Below are 18,866 nucleotides of genomic sequence, written 5' to 3'. Positions count from 1 at the left end.
AAAATATTAAGGGAGAAACCCCAAACACATCTCATGTAGGGGCAGCCAACGAACAAATGAAGGACATTGTCCTCTGCATTCTCACACAAGTATCATCATCTAGCTAAGTGAATACCTCTACTTTGTATAAGGCCCAAAGTCAGGATACTGGCCAAAGCCGCTAACCAAGCAAAAGCTTCCACCCCTCGAGGAATGGGTTACCCCAAAGCCCCTTTATCGCAGACCTTTCTATTTCATTCATTAGCATTGCCTTGTAAAATGATTTGACTGAGAACAAACAATTTCTGGATTCTTTCCACCATCTTCAGTCTTTCCTTTCCACTTGCACTTCAGTTGATTGTAATTTTGGGAGTAATTCCACACATTCCCAAACTTAGCAATGAAAAAGAGATTTTCTGAATTTTGGAACCAACCAAGTTGTTCTACCTTGATTAACTTCGAAGTTCTCTGCCGCCGAACTGTTCTTACTAGTTACAAAATTATTGTGTGATAAAGAAAGGAAAGAAAAAGAAAAAAAAGGAAGAGAAGAGGAGAAGAAGAAGAGAAAAGTTTGTCAAGAGAATGAGGTGTGTTACTGTTCACACCAAGAAACTTGGTATTCGAACATAATGAGGAAATTTCAAAAATGCCCATAACTAGGCGCCCTAATATAAAAAAACATATAGAAGGACAAAAATGCCCTTACAATCTCAATGCTCCCTATAGTCGAATAAGACTGTAATAAGTCCTAGTTTCAATATGAAATAAGCAAAAATAAAAAAAGATTGAGAAGAGAGAAAGAAGGAGACGAAGAGAAAAGGACAAGAGAGACACGAAGAGGAGAATTCAGAAGTAGAGTGTTGACTTAGATTGTCGCCCCAGTCTATAATTTATATTAATGTTTAAATAAAGATGAAAGGGCTGAATTACCCTTACTGCTTACATGGCAATTAAATAAAAAAAGACTAATAAGATAAACTGAAATAACTGTTAACTGCTGAACTGGATAAACATAAACATACGAACGGTGGGTGACCACACTAGTGTTCTCTACACTCCCCCTCAAGCTAAGCATAGATATTTATCATGCCCATCTTGCTCAAATTGTTGTCCAGTTTTGGCTTGGGAACACCTTTAGTAAGACAATCGGCCAACTGATCTTCAAACCTCACAAAAGGTAAACAAATCTCTCCACTTGCAACTCTTTCTCCAATTAAGTGTCTGTCAACCTCTACATGCTTTGTACAATCATGCTAACAAGATTATGGGCTATGTTAATAGCAGCTTGGTTGTCACCATATAACATGATTAGAGTATAAATTTGTACTCCCAACTCCATGAGCCATATCTCTGTACTTTGCCTCTGCACTAGATCAGACCACAGCAGATTGCTTCTTACTTCTCCAAGCTACAACATTACCACCAATCAAGGTACAATAACCAGAAGTAGAGTGCCTATTATCATCAATTGAACCTGCCCAATCAGCACCAAAGTAGGTTCAACCTTGATATGCCCATGACAGAATACAACATTCCTTTTTCCCAGATACCCCTTCAAAAAGGCAAGTTATCTATTCACTGCTTGCATATCAGAAGATCTGGACTTATGCATATATTGGCTGACTACACTCACAGCATATGGTATATCAGGTCTAGTCAAACATAAAAAGAGAAGGTGACCAACAAGTCTCTGATACACACCTTTGTCAGGAAAAAACATCCCCAACATCAGCTCCCAACTTATGATTGGGATCAATAAAAGTTTCAGCTAGTTTACAATCCAATCTTCCTACTTCCTAAAAAAAATCAAGAACATAATTCCTTTGAGAAATATAAATGCCCCTTTTTGACCTTGCAACCTTAATCCCAAGGAAGTACCAAAGACTTTTTTTTTAATCAGTAACGACAAAATTTATTAAGAATAAGAAACTTTAATTAAAATAGATGGGGAGATAAACTTTCTTAACTCCCCCATTTTGGCAAAACAAAAAAATGCAAGATTAGAAATGACCCCAAAAGAAATATCCCCTATTCACCCCTTGCTTGGCTAACCCATCAGCAACTGAGTTAGCAGTTCTCTTTACCCAACTATATTTCACCTCAATGTCCTTAGTCAGCCACTTAAATTTTTTTCTTTTCATTGTTGTAGTTCCAAACACCAGAGTTGTCTTCCTTTAGCCATCTCACCACCACCTCTGAGTCACCTTCAAACACCACTTTTCTTAGGTTCAGTTCCCTTGCTCTTTGGGCACCTTCCAAAGCCACAAGGATCTCAGCCCTAAGAAAGTCTCCTTCTCCAATTGGGCCAAAAAACAGAAGTACAAAAGACTTCAAAGATCCTTAATTCCAAATTCAATAGCAAGGAAAGACTTCAATTCTTCAATTCAGCAATGCCTGAGACATCATCCCATGTGATAACAATATCTTTAATTTCTTCAAGCAACAAACATTTCCTTCACCTCCAGGGATATTCACTTCTAGAGGAAGATCCATATAAAATTCTTCCTGAAAGTCACCGTTAAGGAAGGCATTCTTAACATCCATTTGATACGATGGACAAGAATAGTAGACAGCCAAAGACATAATAACTCGAATTGAGTTCATCTTAGCTACAAGAGCAAAGATTTCCTGGTAATCAATACCATAAGACTAAGTATACCCTTTTACCACAAGGTGAGCTTTATACCTTTCAATCAAGCCATCAGCTTTATGCTTCATAGTTTAGGAAATTTACTTTATGGGAGAGAAACAATGTCCCATGTTTGGTTTTCTTGAAGGCTTCCATTTCCTGATCCATAACATCCTTCCAATGAGAGAACTGCACCACCTCGATAGCACTATGATGGATAAAAACAAATGAAATGATAGAGATATAGGCACAATAGGAAAGTGATAAAGTATCATAAGAAAAATAGTTTGAGATAAGATATTTAGCACATGTCCTTTTCGCTTTACAAACTACAATAGGGAGGTCAAAGTAAGAAATCACATTATGAAGCTCAGTAACAGATTCAACACAAGCATCAGAAACAAGAAGAGGTTCATGTTCCAAATTACCTAAGTCCAAGAAATCAAATTGTAATGGACATTTAATCTCTGAAGTCATCATCTTTTTCCATCTCACGAACCACCAATGTCAAGACCAAGGAATAAGAGGAGGCATAGGAGGAACGCTACTACCACCACAAGCAAGAGGAGAAGAAGAGGGACCAACAATATCAGTTGTAACCAACACAAGAATTGACATGCAAAAAAGAATCCGATCTTCACTAACATTCTCTTCTTGAAGAGAAGGATGAGAAAAGGAGAAGGGAGTAGACTCAAAGAATGTGACAACTTTGGACACATATCTCTTACTAGAACAAGGATCACAGCACTAGTACCCCTTTTGAACTAAAGAATATCTCAAGAAGACACACTTGATAGACTTTGGGAAAAAGAAGCTAATGAGGAGACTGGAGATGAAGGGCCCACGAGGGAAGTCTATTAATAAGATATACAACTGTTTGGGCAGCATCCCCAAAACCGAGTTGGAAATTTGGAACATGAATCTGGAATAACAATCCTCTAGCTACTTCAAACACACGTCTTCTTTTTCTTTTTATTACCCCATTTTGTTGGAGTACGAGGACAGGAACTTTAGTGGATTACCCCTTTCTCTTCAAGAAAAAACTTGTTAGTGCTTTTCAAAGTATTCCTTGGCATTATCAAATTTGATAATCTTAATCTCGTTCCCAAACTGGGTCTCCACCATACTAAAGAAGTTTTTAACAATTAAGGGTACTTCATCTCGACTCTTCATCAAATACAACTAAGTATACCGCAAGTAATCATCAATAAAAAAATGAAGCATTTGTAGACACCTATACAAGGAAAAGAATAAGATTCCTAAACATCAATATGTATATAGAAAAACAATATTACTTCTTTTGTTACTTGCAAAATATGTGGTTCTACATTTCTTTTAGAGTTGACAAACTTCACAATGCAGACTAGGAAACAAAAACTTTAATGAACCAAACGACACATGCCCAAGACGGTGACGCCACAATTTCAACTAACTTAGTTTCTCATCATGACAAGACTCAAACTAACACATTAACCCAAACTTTAGAGATTGATTAAGAAGATATACTCCACCAGTTTCATGTCCATTGTCAATCATCTTCCCCATACTCAGATCCTAAAAGACAATGATAAGGGAAGAAGGTTATAGAACAATTATGAGGTTTGGTAAGGGACCTAACCAACAGTCTAAGCGGCATAGCCCACCCGACCCATCCTTACTTAAAGATTCACTGCCTAAAAAAACCTTTTCAGTACACGATCCCTTCATCCCTTTTTCTATCAAAATTACCAAATTGCCATTAATTGCCCCCACCCCTTCATCTTCCATAAAACTTTTTTAACCGACCCTATCATTCATCGTCTTCTCACTACCTTTGTTTTTTCCTCTTCCCAACTCCCTACCTCCTCCCGTTCCTTTTTCTCCTCTTCAACATGGCGCCCAGCCCAACAAGTCAGCATCATCAACACCATCTTGGTTGCACCAATTTCGTGCACTAATCTCAAGTTTCCTTTATAGGAAAGCCTATCTAGACACTTTATAGCCTAGACCCTTTTCTTATTTGTGAGGTTTTCCACTTCTTTTAATTGGATGCCAATTGACTTGTCATGACCTTCTTAAGTCTCTTTAAGTGGGATAACATTGTTACACACGGCACCCTAGAAGGCAAGTAGGGAGCTAGCTTACCACCTCCATTCTCTACAAAAGCCCATCTCCTACAAGGAGATGGGACTAATGTTATTCTATAACTAAAGTTCCAGTAACAAGAGAGGCAAAACAAGAAAAGATAAAAGATAAAAGGAAGCATGGCAAACCAAAGAAAAAGTCCATCTTAAGTCTATGAAGGTAGAAGAGAAGATGATCCTCCTCCATATCTTCACCATTATATCTTTATAACCTCCTTTACAAGGAGGGTTTATGTTTCTCCTTCTTGAAGAGGAGGTTTATGTTTCTCCTTTTTCTACATAAGGAAACTTAATTCAATGTAAGGGAGACAACCATCTACAACCTTGTTTGTGAAATTTGATTCATTATGGTTCCTTATACAATATTAATTTAATCCTATGTGGAAGAGAAAACCATCTACAGCCTTGTTCATGAAATGGATGATTATGGTTTCCTACACAATGTTGATCTATAAGTAAAAATAAAATCTTGATCCTTTATAAGGGATGAAACCATCTATAGCCTTGTTCATGAAACCTGGCTGCTTATGGCCCCTTGCACCTTATTAATTTATACATAAAAAAAATTATTTCAGTGTACTCTTTATGGCTTCTCTTAAACTAAAGAGGGAATATACACCAGAACAGCAGAACCTTCAGTAGAAAATTTTATAATTATATTGTACTTAGTTTATCCAATTTGTTTACACTTCAAAATCGGAATAAAAAGATTTTCCAACCAAGTGAATTATGTTACACGAGAAATTCACCAAAACTTTTAATTTTTCCACTAACAAGTTGAACGAATAACAAAGACAATGTACTACCTACTCTTGTAGGATTTGAAACGCTCACGAGATTGAAGCCACTCTAGGACTTGTAGCACACGTCTCCAATTACCAAATGCACCCAATATCTGTACAACCCTCAAAATAGAATGATCTGTGAATCTAATTTTTGCACTTCGCATCATCTTAGAAAACAACCATTCAGGCAAATTGATGTCTGCACCATTCAACCTGTGAAAATAAAGTATTTTGAAGTGATTTGCCCTCAATCTAAGCCATTGTATCAACCTACTGCTCAGGTAAAATTATAAATAGATATAGTGGCAGGTCATTATTGTAGGAGAAATGCAGAGATGTCAAAGTTCATATTAGATCCAATAAGGCAGATGTAAAAAGAAAATCAGAATCAAATTTAATCAACAGTAGACTCAAGGACCTATACAGACCATAATCATCCAATGGATGCTACCATCCATTCAAAGAACAATTCCGGGAAGATACTACAATTCTATGGCTGGATGTAACCTAAGTAGTGTCAATGAGAATATTGCAATTACAAGGATGGAATCATAGCCCAATACGTTTTGAATTTGCTGATTCTTCAAGTATTTTTCTGTTTCAGAAGTATTTTCTTATTTAACTTTGTATCATGTGGCCCAACCTATGAGTCATTAATCTAGCTATATTTGAGTTCTGTTTATAGTTCCAAAATTATAGGATATGTAGAACATAAGTTATGATGTTTCTTTTTGGACTAAAGTTCCCTAGTGACAATTCTTAATTTCGGTGAACACAAACTTGAGCACCATGCCCTTATTTTTTGTGATTGGTAAGTGTAAGCTTTTATCCAATTATGGAAAAGAATGTAATTTTTGTACAATAGAAGTGTCAAGAACCCAGCAAACCTAATAGCCCCCGCTACCAACCTGAGTACACCCATTTATATTTTACAAAATTGTTTGCACATTGTTTATAATCCCCAAAAACACACAAACACTATTCAATCCTTGTTTGTCTAATGCATCATCCAGACTATTTCCTTTCCTTGGTGTCCACCCAATTATAGCCCTTAAGTTCCTCATTAATCTCCTGATATCCCTTGACATGTTCCTGTACCTCCAAGGTGCTAGATTGTGAGACTAGATGGGCTACACATTTTGTTGTTACAATGCAGGCTGAACTTCCATCTGCGTTGTAACACGTTGTCTTTTGGTGAGACACAAAAAAGTAAGGGGAGGTGGGTTAACACTCCCATTATTTGTTTTTTTTTCAAACAAAAATGAAAAGAAAAACATTTATCTTTCAACCCCCATGCCCTAAAAGTCTATAAAATTTTACCTTGTCCAAAACATTCCGCCCACACCCAAAAGCTCAAAGAGAAAAAACAACCAGTTATGTCTTCCATCCGATGAACATAGAACATATTGAAACACTTCTCTTCCAACATTCTTGAAGTCCTCTACTGCCCAGGTATTTGTTTCTCCAATTATTTGTCTACCCATTGAGAAGTCCTCTACCGCCCAGGTATTTGTTTCTCCAATTATTTGTCTACCCATTGAGAAGTCGTTCCCTCTCTATTGTTCCAAATCTTCCTCCCAGCAACACAAACAACAAAAGACAAGTAGAGAGTATTCCCAGTTCCCACAAACAATTGTTATTATGGCTCATTCAAATAAGCCCATATACCTTAATAACTGAGCATGGAGACTTCGGATGCCTTTGACATCTCTAAAATCACATAGGTTTCTTATATGGTATTAATCAGACCATATTAAACAATATGACACCAACTTCATAAATCTTGATAGTTTATTATGCCTCTTTCTCAAAACAAGCCCCTATGCCTTAATAATTGAGCATAGAGGCTTCAAATGTCTTTGAAGATCTCTAAAATCACATAGAGGCTTCAAATTTCTTATACCGTATTAACCAGACCGCAATAAACAATATCACGCCAATTCCATAATCCCTAATCGTTTGTTGTCTTTCTTGCTCAAAACAAGCCCCTATACAATAATCAATTATACATGAAGGCTTTGATTGCCTTTGAAGATCTCTGAAATGTCAGAGATTTTTATATGATATCAAACCGTATTAGCTTTTATTAAAAAATCTTTATACTTTATATAGTATGTTGCACAATGGAGAGATTTCAACTAGTTGTACAAGGGTTCGACATTATTACCGTAGGGGCAACCGGGCAAGAGGACTATAACAGTTGGTCAAGCAACTATTTATGAAGTTTTACCCTGTTCAAAACCTTCTGCCCTAAAAGTCTAAAACCCATTCAAAAAATAAGTTTCACCTTATTCAAATCCTTTCACCCAAGAACCTAGAGAGAGAGAGAGAGAGAACAATCAGTGTATGTCTTCCATCTGAAGAATAGAGGATACAGGACTTGCCAAAAACCTTCTTTTTTACCACCATTCTTCAAGTCTTATTCCACCACCCACTCCAAATTCCATTTAGTTTTCTACCCATTGAGATTCTCTCTTCATTGTTCAAAGTCTTCCTCCCTGAAACACAGACAAAGAGGACAAAGAATAGAGAGGACTTGCCAAAAAATGCTTTTTTTCATTTTTTTTTTGTTTACAAAAAAGGAAAAAATGAGTGACGAGAGTATTAACCCACCTCCTGTTACTTTTACACGTTTCCCCAAAAGAGCAACGTGTTACAACGTGGATGGAAGTTCAGCCCGCATTGTAACAACAAAACGTGTAGCCCATCCGAACTCGCTAGATTGTTGTCTTAAGCATTCCACAATAATGCATGAATCATCTTCCACTAATATGTCGATATAGTGTAGAGAATTTGCAAGCTCTAGGCCAACAAGTAGTGCTTGAGCCCCATGCTTTCTCCATGTATGTCTTGCAAGTCATGATTTGGCTAAAAATAAAATGAAAGTATTTTCTTTTTAAACAATGCAACTCCCTGATGCCGAAGAGCAATTCAATGACAAGGTGCCCACTGTTGCCTAGCCTCGCCTTGGCGCCTTGAAACTATGCCATTCCCAAATTGAAGAAAAAAAGGGCAGGAGATTAATAAGTGATAGCAATTCTCACCATTGAACCTACACATAGAACACCTATGTGGGGAAAGACACCAATTAATAAGTCGTAGTGCTTGGGTTTGTACTCATACCTTTGGGGAGGTAGCATCTCGTGCCTCCTCCAAGGCTGTTTGTACTTCCCTTTTTTATCTCTTTAATAAAATTGCCTAATCATTCATCAAAAATAGTCACAAGTATTAATTCTTTCTTGGAGCACTTCCCAGCACAAGCCACCCACCCTATGTGAAATATTAAGTATCAGTAATATTCAGAAGAGGAACATTGCATATGCTAGTTGAGATCTTGGGGTGTGAGGTTAAACAGTTGCCATTGTAGTATCTAGGACTACCATTGAGAGGGAGTCCAAGATCAGAAGTCTTTTGGGAACCAGAGGTAGAGAGGTTTATGAAAAAATTGGCTCCATGGAAGAGAAACTACTTATCTTTAGTAGGGAAAATTACTCTGATTAAGGAAACCTTAGATAACTACCAGTATATTTCCTATCAACCTTTAGGATCCCGGGTTGGATGGCCAGTCAGCTAAAGAAGTTGATGAGGGACTTTCTTTGGGAGCCTAGGGATGAAAAAAGAGACCATCTAGTAAAATGGGAACAAGTTAGCAAAACAAAGGAAAAGGGAGGACTAGGAATAGGGAACCTAATTCATAGGAACACATCTTTGTTAGGGAAGTGGTTCTAGAGGTTTCCTTTTGGAAAGAGGCGTTGTGGCATAAAGTCATAGAAAGCATTCATGGGCTGATGAACAATGCATGTGATGCAAAAGTGACCAATTCCTCAACTTCAAGCTCTCCCTGGAAAGCAATACAAGAGGTGCCTTTATTAATCTTACTAAGTATGATGTGGAATGTGGATCTAGGGTACTGTTTTGGGAAGACCTTTGGCTAGCTGAAACTCCTCTCAGTTCTCTTTACCTTGACCTTTATTCAATGTTGGAATATAAGTTTCAACCTACCTCATATTTTGTTACCTTTTCTTCATTAGGTTTAATTGGGATTTTGGGTTTAGGAGGGGGTTGAGGGATAATGAGAGTGAATCCCTTATTCAATTGGTAGACAATCTTCAGTCAGATTTTTTTATCCAATCTGTGGAGGACACCAGAGCTTAGCTTACCATTTCCGATGATATCTTCACTTATGCTTGTCTCTTAAATATTCTTGTGAAATCTCTTTCAGGGGAGGGGAGAGCTTCTTGTTGAAGAGATATGGGGTAAGCCCATTCCACCCAAAGTTCAAGCATTGTGTGGGGAGGTTTTTCTTAGCAAGGTGAACACTTGTGACATGCTTCAAAAAAGGAGGCAAAAGCAAATGCCTTTCTCCTCATGTGTGCTTTCTTTGTTTTGCAAATAGTGAATCCGTACCCCATTTATTGCTTTATTGTCCTATTGTGCTATTTGTTTGGGAGTGTCTTTTTGCTCTCTATTTGGGTGCAGGTGGATCACTCCTCATGATGTAGTGAGTCTCTTCAGCCCAAATTTCCTAAGGTAACCAACAAAAAGAGGAAGAGTGATGTGGAAGACAATGAGGGCAGCGATGGTGTAGACTGTTTGGGAGGAAAGAAACACAAGGATCTTCAATGAGAAGTACATTCCAAAGGAAGATATTGTGGAAACTATAAAGATAAAAGTTTTACACTGGATAAAAACATTAGAGCTATTCAAAAGCTATTCGGTGTCTAACATAATGAGAGCATGGAATGATCCGTGAAGTGGCACATTCATCTAATGTAAAAGAAAAAAAAAAAAAAAAAAAAAAAAGTGATGGAAGTGAAGCCCCTACCTAGCAATAAAACCGAGCTGAACTTTGATAGGAGCTCTTTAGGAAACCCGAGACTAGCAGGTATTGGTGGTGTATTTAGATATTCCTCAAGTAAAGTGTTAGCAATGTATTCAAGCCCATTAGGGGTTGGAGATTCTCTAAAGGTTGAGCTGTTAGTGCTGCTACAAAGTCTAAAACTTGCTAAGCAAGCAAATCTACAAAACTTGAAGGTTGAAGGGGACTCTAAATTGGTTCTCTTGGACTTGCCGAAAAATGTTTTTTCAGTTTTTTTTTGTTTGAAAAAAGGAAAAAAGAATGAGTAATGGGAGTATTAAACCTCTTGTTACTTTTACACGTTTCCCCAAAAGAGTGACATGTTACAACGTGGATGGAAGTTCAGCCCGCATTGTAACAACAAAATGTGTAGCCCATCCAAACTCGCTAGATTGTTGCCTTAAGCATTCCACAATTATGCATGAATCATCTTCCACTAATATGTCCATATAGTCTAGAGAATTTGCAAGCTTTAGGCCAACAAGTAGTGCTTGTGCCCCATGCTTTCTCCATGTATGTCTTGCAAGTCATGATTTGGCCAAAAAATAAAATGAAAGTATTTTCTTTTTAAGCAATGCAACTCACCAATTAATAAGCCATAGTACTTGGGTATGTACTCACACCTTTGTGGAGGTAGCATTTCGTGCCTCCTCCAAGGCTGTTTGTACTTCCCTTTTTATCTCTTTAATAAAATTGCCTAATCATTCATCAAAAAAAATCACAAGTATTAATTCTTTCTTTGAACACTTCCTAGCACAAACCACCCACGCTATGTGAAATAGGTTTACTCCACACTCCTCGAAAAGTCCTCCAAATTTCTTACTTCTACACACCACTTCCCACCTTACCCTATGATCCTTCTTCTCATTCCTTAGCTCCTATAAAAAATCCCTCATCAATTTCTCTTGCCTTCTACTTACCCCATCCGGAATCCTAAGGATTGGCAAAAAATAAACAGGCAGACTAGCTAAAGTAGATTTAATCAAAGTGATCCTTCTCCCAGGAACAAATAACTACTCTTCCACAAGGTCAATTTCTTAGTGAAGCAATCAAACACTGTTCCAAAAGTCACTACTCCTTGGATTATCCCCTAAAAGTAAACCCAAATAAGTCAAAGGCCACTGAGAAACCATACAAGCTCACTATTTCTTCACTTCAGTAATCTCCCTTTCCTCATATTCAATCCCGCCATGCAACTCTTATCAAAATTAATTTTTTTATTGGACATTTTCTCAAATAATTGCACAACCATCTTTAAATTCCTCACACATCCAAGATCACCCTTTTCATAAAAAGTGAAGTGTTTGTTGCCAAGTCAAGCGTTGAATCTGAATATAGGGCTATGAGCAACGAGACATGTGAATTGATATGGCTGAAATAGTTACTCCAAGAGTTAGGATTTCCAATGATCCTACCAATGCATTTAGATTGTGACAACAAAGCACCAATACATATAACTTCTAACCTAGCATTTCATGAGAGAATGAAGCACGCTGACATGGATTTTTTAGGGAGAAGATCTAAAGTGGTGAAATGGACACTCCTTACATTAAGTCTGAACTCTGAAGATTAGTTGGAAAACTTGTTTACTAATGCTCTAAATAAATTAAGGCCAGAATTCATTGCTAATAAGCTGGGATTATATGACATATAGTACATATTTCCAACTTGAGGAGTATCGAGAATGATTGGCAGATGGGTAGATATGTTTCTCTTACTCTTAGCATTTTATCTTTACTAGCAGAAAGGGCACATGCTACGCACATGTATCTAATGTGAAATAAAAATTATTAATATGAAAGATAAATTCCTAAAATAAAACCAAGAAAAGTCATATAATAAAAAATTAATTTTTTTCATAATCCTAATGTACAAAGATTATTACAACTTCAAAGAATAATTGATTACATGATAATTATTCTAATCAATAATACACAACAAACAGAATTAGAGTGTTGATAATCACTTCCATTACATTAAAAAAATTAGGTATAATAAAGTAAAAAATAAAATGTAATAATGAATTGGGTAAGTAAGCATTATTTGTCTTTTTACTTTTTACTTTCTCATAAAGTTTTCTCTTTGCAACTACAAAGGTAGAAATGGGTACCATATATCTAATATTAGGTTTTGATCAGTTTGCCAATGCATAAAAATGCAGAAGATTCCCATTTTTGGAAGTAGATAGAATGTTAAACATTGAACCAATAATTAAACCCAATATAAAAATCACTTGAAATCCAAAACATAGGTCAACTCTAATGGATCAAGAAAAATCATTTTATAACTACAATTTATAACTTGAAAAATTCAACATGTTCAAAACAAGAGGATAGGAACAACCCAATAGGCAAAAAATTATTTTTTGGAGTTAGTTCATGTCCTTTAATCAGAAATGAAATCTAATATCATTTCCTCATCTGTTTATTCATCATGAATTTAAAGACCTATCTCATTCATCTTTCGGTTTGAGCTATAATCAATAATGGTCAATAATCAAGTAGGACTATGTAACCTATAGAGCTTAAGCGACAGCCAAAACATAAGTCAAAATAGTTTGAAATGTAAACTGATCAAATTCATCAACATCTGAATCCAATACGATTGATGAAAATTGAAATCCAAAATCGAGTCCAATCAAACATCCAATTGTATTCAGATTTAATTTGAATCCACTTCAATTTTTAAAATAAAGAAAATTTTTAAAACTTATATATACAATAAACTAATATAAATATGAAATGTTGAATTTGTCATATATAAATTTATATAGAATATAACAAAATATATTAAATTATATAGTTTTATATTTATATATAAGTAATATACTTAAATCAGTATATATTATAATATATGTATATATATAAATTATATAAATTATGTTATGTAAATTATATATTATATATATATAAATTTCGTGTGTGTATATATATATAAATTTCAAACCAATTGTTCACCTGACTATGTGATTCTAGGGGAGCTCACACCCTGAAAACCACTTCATTGCATTCTCAATGAATAAATTGGTGATCCCTTAGAATTAATACCCATCCTACAAAAAAATTACCGAGGAAAAAAATCACCTCAAAACCCATCAAAACAAAACATAACAACTCCAAAGAAATCCGGATTTATACGATATCAGCAGAAAAAGAAAATGATTTTAACCCCCATACCAACGATGACCTTTTAGCGTTCCAGCAGGAATAAAATCTAGAAATGCTAAACTTGTGATGAATTTCATTCCATTAACAAAATAAAAAACAATAGCAAAGCAAAAGACAAAAGATTCACATAAAAAGTTATAAATAGGAGAACTTGTAAAGAATCAAAACTGAAAAAACAAAAGAATTTTTGTTTCAGACATTCTTCTCTCTCTCTCTCTCTCTCTCTCTCTCTCTCTCTATCTATCTATCTATCTGCTTTTGTTTCAGATTTCGGAGGAGATGGGGATGAGTAGATGAATTGGAAAAGGCATGCTCCTTTCTTATTCTTTCTGGAAAACTTCTCATTTAAAAAACAAATAAAAAATAATTTAAAGGTGTTACAAGGCCACCGTTAATAAGTCAACGTGGCAATATAATATGCACTTTTTTATTCAAATATGATATGCACTTTGGGCAGTCAAATTTTATCTATGACAGTCAATTCACAGCACACAACAATGTTTTGTCCAAATGGGACCCACAAGACCTATTTCATATTATTAGGAAGCCTGTAGGAAAGGCAGAAATTAGAAGATGGCCCTCTCAAGGACAGATATCCTGATCTGTTCGAGATAGCATTGGACAAGAATGCAACAGTGGAAAATTATTTGGAAATGCAGAATGGAATCTGTGTGTGGAATCCTCAGACCTCAATTGTGTAGAAACCTGAATGATTGGGAGGTAAACTCTCTCCTAAGTTTGCTGCAGACTTTATACAATGTCAGATTGAATGGAGCTTTGGAGGACAAAAGAAAATGGGGATTTGAAAACTCAGGAATTTTCTGTCAAATCTTTCTATAACAGCCTAACAAGGGAGGAGTTTTCTGTTTTCCCGGACAAGAAGATTTGGATAAGGAATGTCCCTTCAAAAGTGTCTTTTTTTGTGTGGTCAGTGGTGTTAGACAGAATTCAGACTAGAGAAAACCTAGTTAGAAGGGGCATTCAAGTGCAGGATGAAAGGTGTTTCTTGTGCAATAAAAGCACAGAAGCCTCTAATCATCTGCTGATCCACTGTGAGCTCACCCACTGGATTTGGGGGAAAATACTGGAATTGTTCGGGGTTAAGGAGTGTTTTCCTTCTGATGTGAAGAGTTTTTTGCTTGCTTGGTGGCTAAAGGGTCTAAGTGAGGCTGGAAGAGTTGCTTGGAACACTGTTCCTGCAGCCTTGTTCTGGGCAGTTTGGCGTGAAAGAAACCAGAGAATCTTCATAGGGCATCGCATTTCAAAGGAGGAAGTTCTTAAAAATATTATGGGCGTGCTGTATTCGTGGTTGGCTAATCACCCACTTTTTAAATCTAGACATACAGTTTCTTTTTTTGACAAAGAGTTTATTTTTGGATAGTTTTATCTGTAAATGCCTAAAGGCTTAGTAGCTGTGTTTTGAGATTTTGGGGTTTCCTTCAGTACAGTTTCCCTCATTGTACAGGGAATTGAGGCTGATTGTATATCTTCTTTCTTTTTGTGGTTTAATACAATACCTTACCTTTTTGAAAAAAAAAAAAAAAAAGTGGTCAGCCAGCAAAAGCTGTTACCTGACTTGCATTGGGACATGATCGATCTGCAAAAGCTAACCTCTAAGAAAAAAAGAATTTACAGGGGTAAACAAAAAAGCAAAGAGCGTTAAACTGTTCTTTTTATTATAGGTATATGGATTTATCCCTGTTTAGTACTTAATATTTCTTGTCTTTAGTTATTGTGGGGCATGGACAATTAAGTCTTTTATTATTGTATGTAGAGAACACTGATGTGGGCCCCACAGCTACGGCCCCACTGTGTTCGTAGGGTAGAAGATGTTCTAATCTGCCTAGGGTTAGCTATTGGTCATTTAGTTGTTTCAGTTGTTATTTATTTCAGTCTTATTTTTTTTTTTTTGCTCTATTTGTTATGTAAAGACTAAGGGCAGATCTGTCCTTTCCATGTAATGAGCATAACCTATAAATATTAATTAAAGTGGCGGCGGCAGAATATTAAGCTTCTGCTCCTCCTTTCAACCCTTGTGTTCTACTGCTTCTCCTCCCTCTTCCTCTTCTTTCCTCTTACCTTTCTTCTTATCTTCGATCCTGAAATCCATTAGGGTTCAAGACTGATAACAGTCCTGAACTTCTACTTTGTAAAAGGCAGATTAGTCACTTTATAATTAATTAGTAAACAAGGGTACTGATGTATTTCATTATGGCAACTTGTTTTCGCACACTTTTCTCCTTCTGCTCCATGAACAAGTGATTCTTTTTCTTGTATGCCTTACAAATTCATCCTACACCCCAAATTCAGAATACTGTCTATAGGATCAACCTGTACTAGCAAATGTTTGCCTGGTGAAATGACACTATTCCAGTCCAAATACGTGTAGGGAGCATTTGTAAAGCATACAAGAAAGCAATTATTGTTCATACATTGATCTCTAACAAAATCTTGTTTAATGTCCTTTCTAACAGAAAATAAATAAAAATAGAACTTAACTAGAATATATGCATACCATTTTGCAAGCTTCTGGATTCTCTCCTCCATTTCCATTCTTGAGACCCGTGACATGTCCCTGACATCTGTCAATGCCTCAAAAGACTTGAAGGCAGCCATTTCCATCTCCATACCGTTTTCATCAACATCCTCAGAAAAACCCCTACTGTCCCTTTTCAGCCTTGACTTTTTGCATGAAATGTGATATTCAGTATAGCCCTTGACTTGCATGTCATCTCTATCCATGGTTCCATTTGTCTTGGAATTTCTAAGACCAAGTTTCTCTGTTTCAGAGGTATCATTTTCCAAGTTAACAAACCTTCGATTTCCATAAGACAACTTCCTTTCCAGCTTACCATTGGTAGTCCTAGAGTTATTAATCTTCGTCTCAACTTCATTATCATGCATATCTTTATTGCATTCAGTTTTTCCCTCCTTTCTTTCCATATCAGTTATATAATAATTCCCACTGTTGATCAAGCTCAGATTATTATCAGACTCTTTTGGCTTCTTTGCAGCATCACTTCTACCAAATTCCAACTTTCCAGTATCATCCTTCCTATTTTGATCCATCTGCTTCTTCCCTGAGAAAAGGTTATGGCTGACCTTTTGGATGGAACTGTGTCTCCAATAGCTTCTGTTTATGCCTTGCTCTTCCATGCTCTTACCGAACCTTATCTCCTCAAATTGTTGTTTTAAGCTACTAGGCTGGTCCTTTTTCCATCTTCCACTTGTTCCCTTTAAACTTCTTTCAAATTCATCTCCTCCGGATCCTCTATTAACCTTCAAATCCACATCATGTTTCCAGTTATCCAATTCATCTTTATCTAATCCATCCAATTTACTTTGAGCCAAACCCTGATTATTTCTGATAATGCCCTCTCCTGAGACCTCGTCAGAATTCAACTTACTCTTGTGCTTCAAACCTCTACTATCCTTTTTCTTGTAATTTAACCTGTCACCATCTAAACCTTCTCTACCAGACTTCTTAAATAATGCATTTCGTTTAATGGAGTAAACGCCCTTCATTTGGTGTTCATGCCCTTCGGAAGCATCCAACATTTGATTATCCTCATCATCCTCGGACATGAATTTTCTCGGAGTTTCTTTTCGTCTTGACTCATTTTTCAAATCATATTGACTGCCATCTTGAATCTCCCTAATATTCTTAACAGACTCCATAGCCTTCAAATATTCATCAAAAGTTGGCTGGAATCTGAACTCTTTCTCGAGAAACCCATCACTACTAGACCGATTCGTGGCCTCTCCCTCTGACAAGGCATTCATAATTCTGCAACTGGATGCTCTCAAACTGAAAAGTTCAGTACGATTCACTTTCTTGGTATTCAAAGCAACTTTGGAAATAGGTTTGCGAGAAACCGGAAACCCAAATGACGAAGAAGGATTCTGGAAATAATTTAAGAAGAAAAGCCCACTTCCCTCCAAACTAGATACACCCATAAATCCACTAGTCACGATTACCTCCATTATACCAGTTTAAGCAACAAAATATACAACATAACTCTGAGAAATGAACCTCGAACCCAACCACTTCCGTTGCAGTGAGAAATTTATTTGTCTCCAATCTTAACCAAATTAAGCCATTCTTCAACAGTTGGCTTAAATTTAAAATAAATTCGGCAAACTGAAATACAGAACAAAGAGAAGATACGCATATATACTGAATGGACAATGAAACGATAAGACTTATAGAAATTTGTTAGACCACTAGATGTATTCCATCGCGCAACCTCGACTAGAACTCTTGTGCGGACTGTGGACAGTGGACAGCAGAGACACGATGGTGCGTTTCTAGAATTGTAGTTTAAATGGATAACAGCAACAGGACAACGAATAGTGCTAGAGCTACTGTGCTGCATGCGTACGAAAATCTAAGGTGATGAGTTTGAAACCCACGTGCTTTAGTTACCCGTAGCCTTAGCATTCTTCAAAATAGGTTTGGGTCGGTGTATCCTCGTTAACGCAACGGATCCATGTGTAAATACTTAGGATCCGTTTGGTTGGCATGAATAGGGGTCAGAATTGGAATCCAAATAGTCCATTTTAATTTCAACCGTTTAATTGGACAGAATCAAAATCTAATTCCCAATTCTCGAATGGCAATTCCCTATCTCAGGGAATGATTATTCCCACCTAGGGGTGCTCATTGTGGCCAATATTTGGTTGGTTTCTTAAAAACTCAAATTGAAACTGAAGTAGTCAACCAGTATTTTGAAACTGAATAGAACTAGTTGGTTTCTTAAAAACTCAAATCAAAACCTAACTAAAGTAGTCAGTTAACCCTTTAAACAGGGGCAGAGTTAGGAAATTTTCATGAGGGGGCAAAACCTAAAGTGAATTAGGGAGGAAGAGGGAATAAATATAAATGGGCGGCCCATAGGGGGGCTAACTATTATGTTGGGGAGTGGGGGAGGGGGGAAATTTAAATGGCAAACTATATTACTAGTGGAGGATTTCTGGACCATAGGGGGACCATGGCCTAGGTCCCCCCTAGCTCCTCCCTTGCCTTTAAATGGTTAACCACTTATTAATTTTCGATTTTTTATTATAATGTAATTTCCATTTAAATAAAAAAGATCCACTACAACTAGAACCGAAAACTAATTTTTTTTACAAATAGTTACTCTTATCTTCACATAAAGAAGAATGAAAAAAAATAGAAGAGAAAGGAAAAATACAAACACCAAAACAATAAACAATAGGTTTTCAAAAATTAAAAAGAAAAAGTTTAACAAGATTAAAAATAAAGAAAAAAGAGGGTGGTGTTTCTTACTTGTGAATTTGTAGTAATGACATTAAAAATAACTA

At 36.3% G+C, this 18,866-nt stretch overlaps 1 protein-coding gene across 1 annotated transcript in view; it reads right to left on the bottom strand.

Moving 5' to 3' along the window:
• EMB2279 (pentatricopeptide (PPR) repeat-containing protein) overlaps positions 1 to 17,840 on the bottom strand; it is an 83,192-nt gene extending 65,352 nt beyond the window's left edge. Inside the window, exons 1-2 of the mRNA XM_088975758.1 lie at positions 16,057 to 17,840; positions 5,538 to 5,729 (exon numbers count right to left, since the gene is read on the bottom strand). Of these exons, the coding sequence (XP_088831884.1) occupies positions 5,538 to 5,729; positions 16,057 to 17,525 (1,661 nt within the window). The 5' untranslated portion in view covers positions 17,526 to 17,840. The remainder of the gene's footprint in view (positions 1 to 5,537; positions 5,730 to 16,056) is intronic.
• Positions 17,841 to 18,866: the final 1,026 nt, after the last annotated feature.

The sequence above is a fragment of the Nelumbo lutea genome, chromosome 3 (assembly GCF_056320005.1).
Source record: "Nelumbo lutea isolate HS-2025 chromosome 3, American lotus-T2T, whole genome shotgun sequence".
NCBI classification, from domain to species: Eukaryota; Viridiplantae; Streptophyta; class Magnoliopsida; order Proteales; family Nelumbonaceae; genus Nelumbo; species Nelumbo lutea.
Note: the sequence above shows the minus strand (reverse complement) of the source record. Positions and strands in the feature narration are given on the sequence as shown.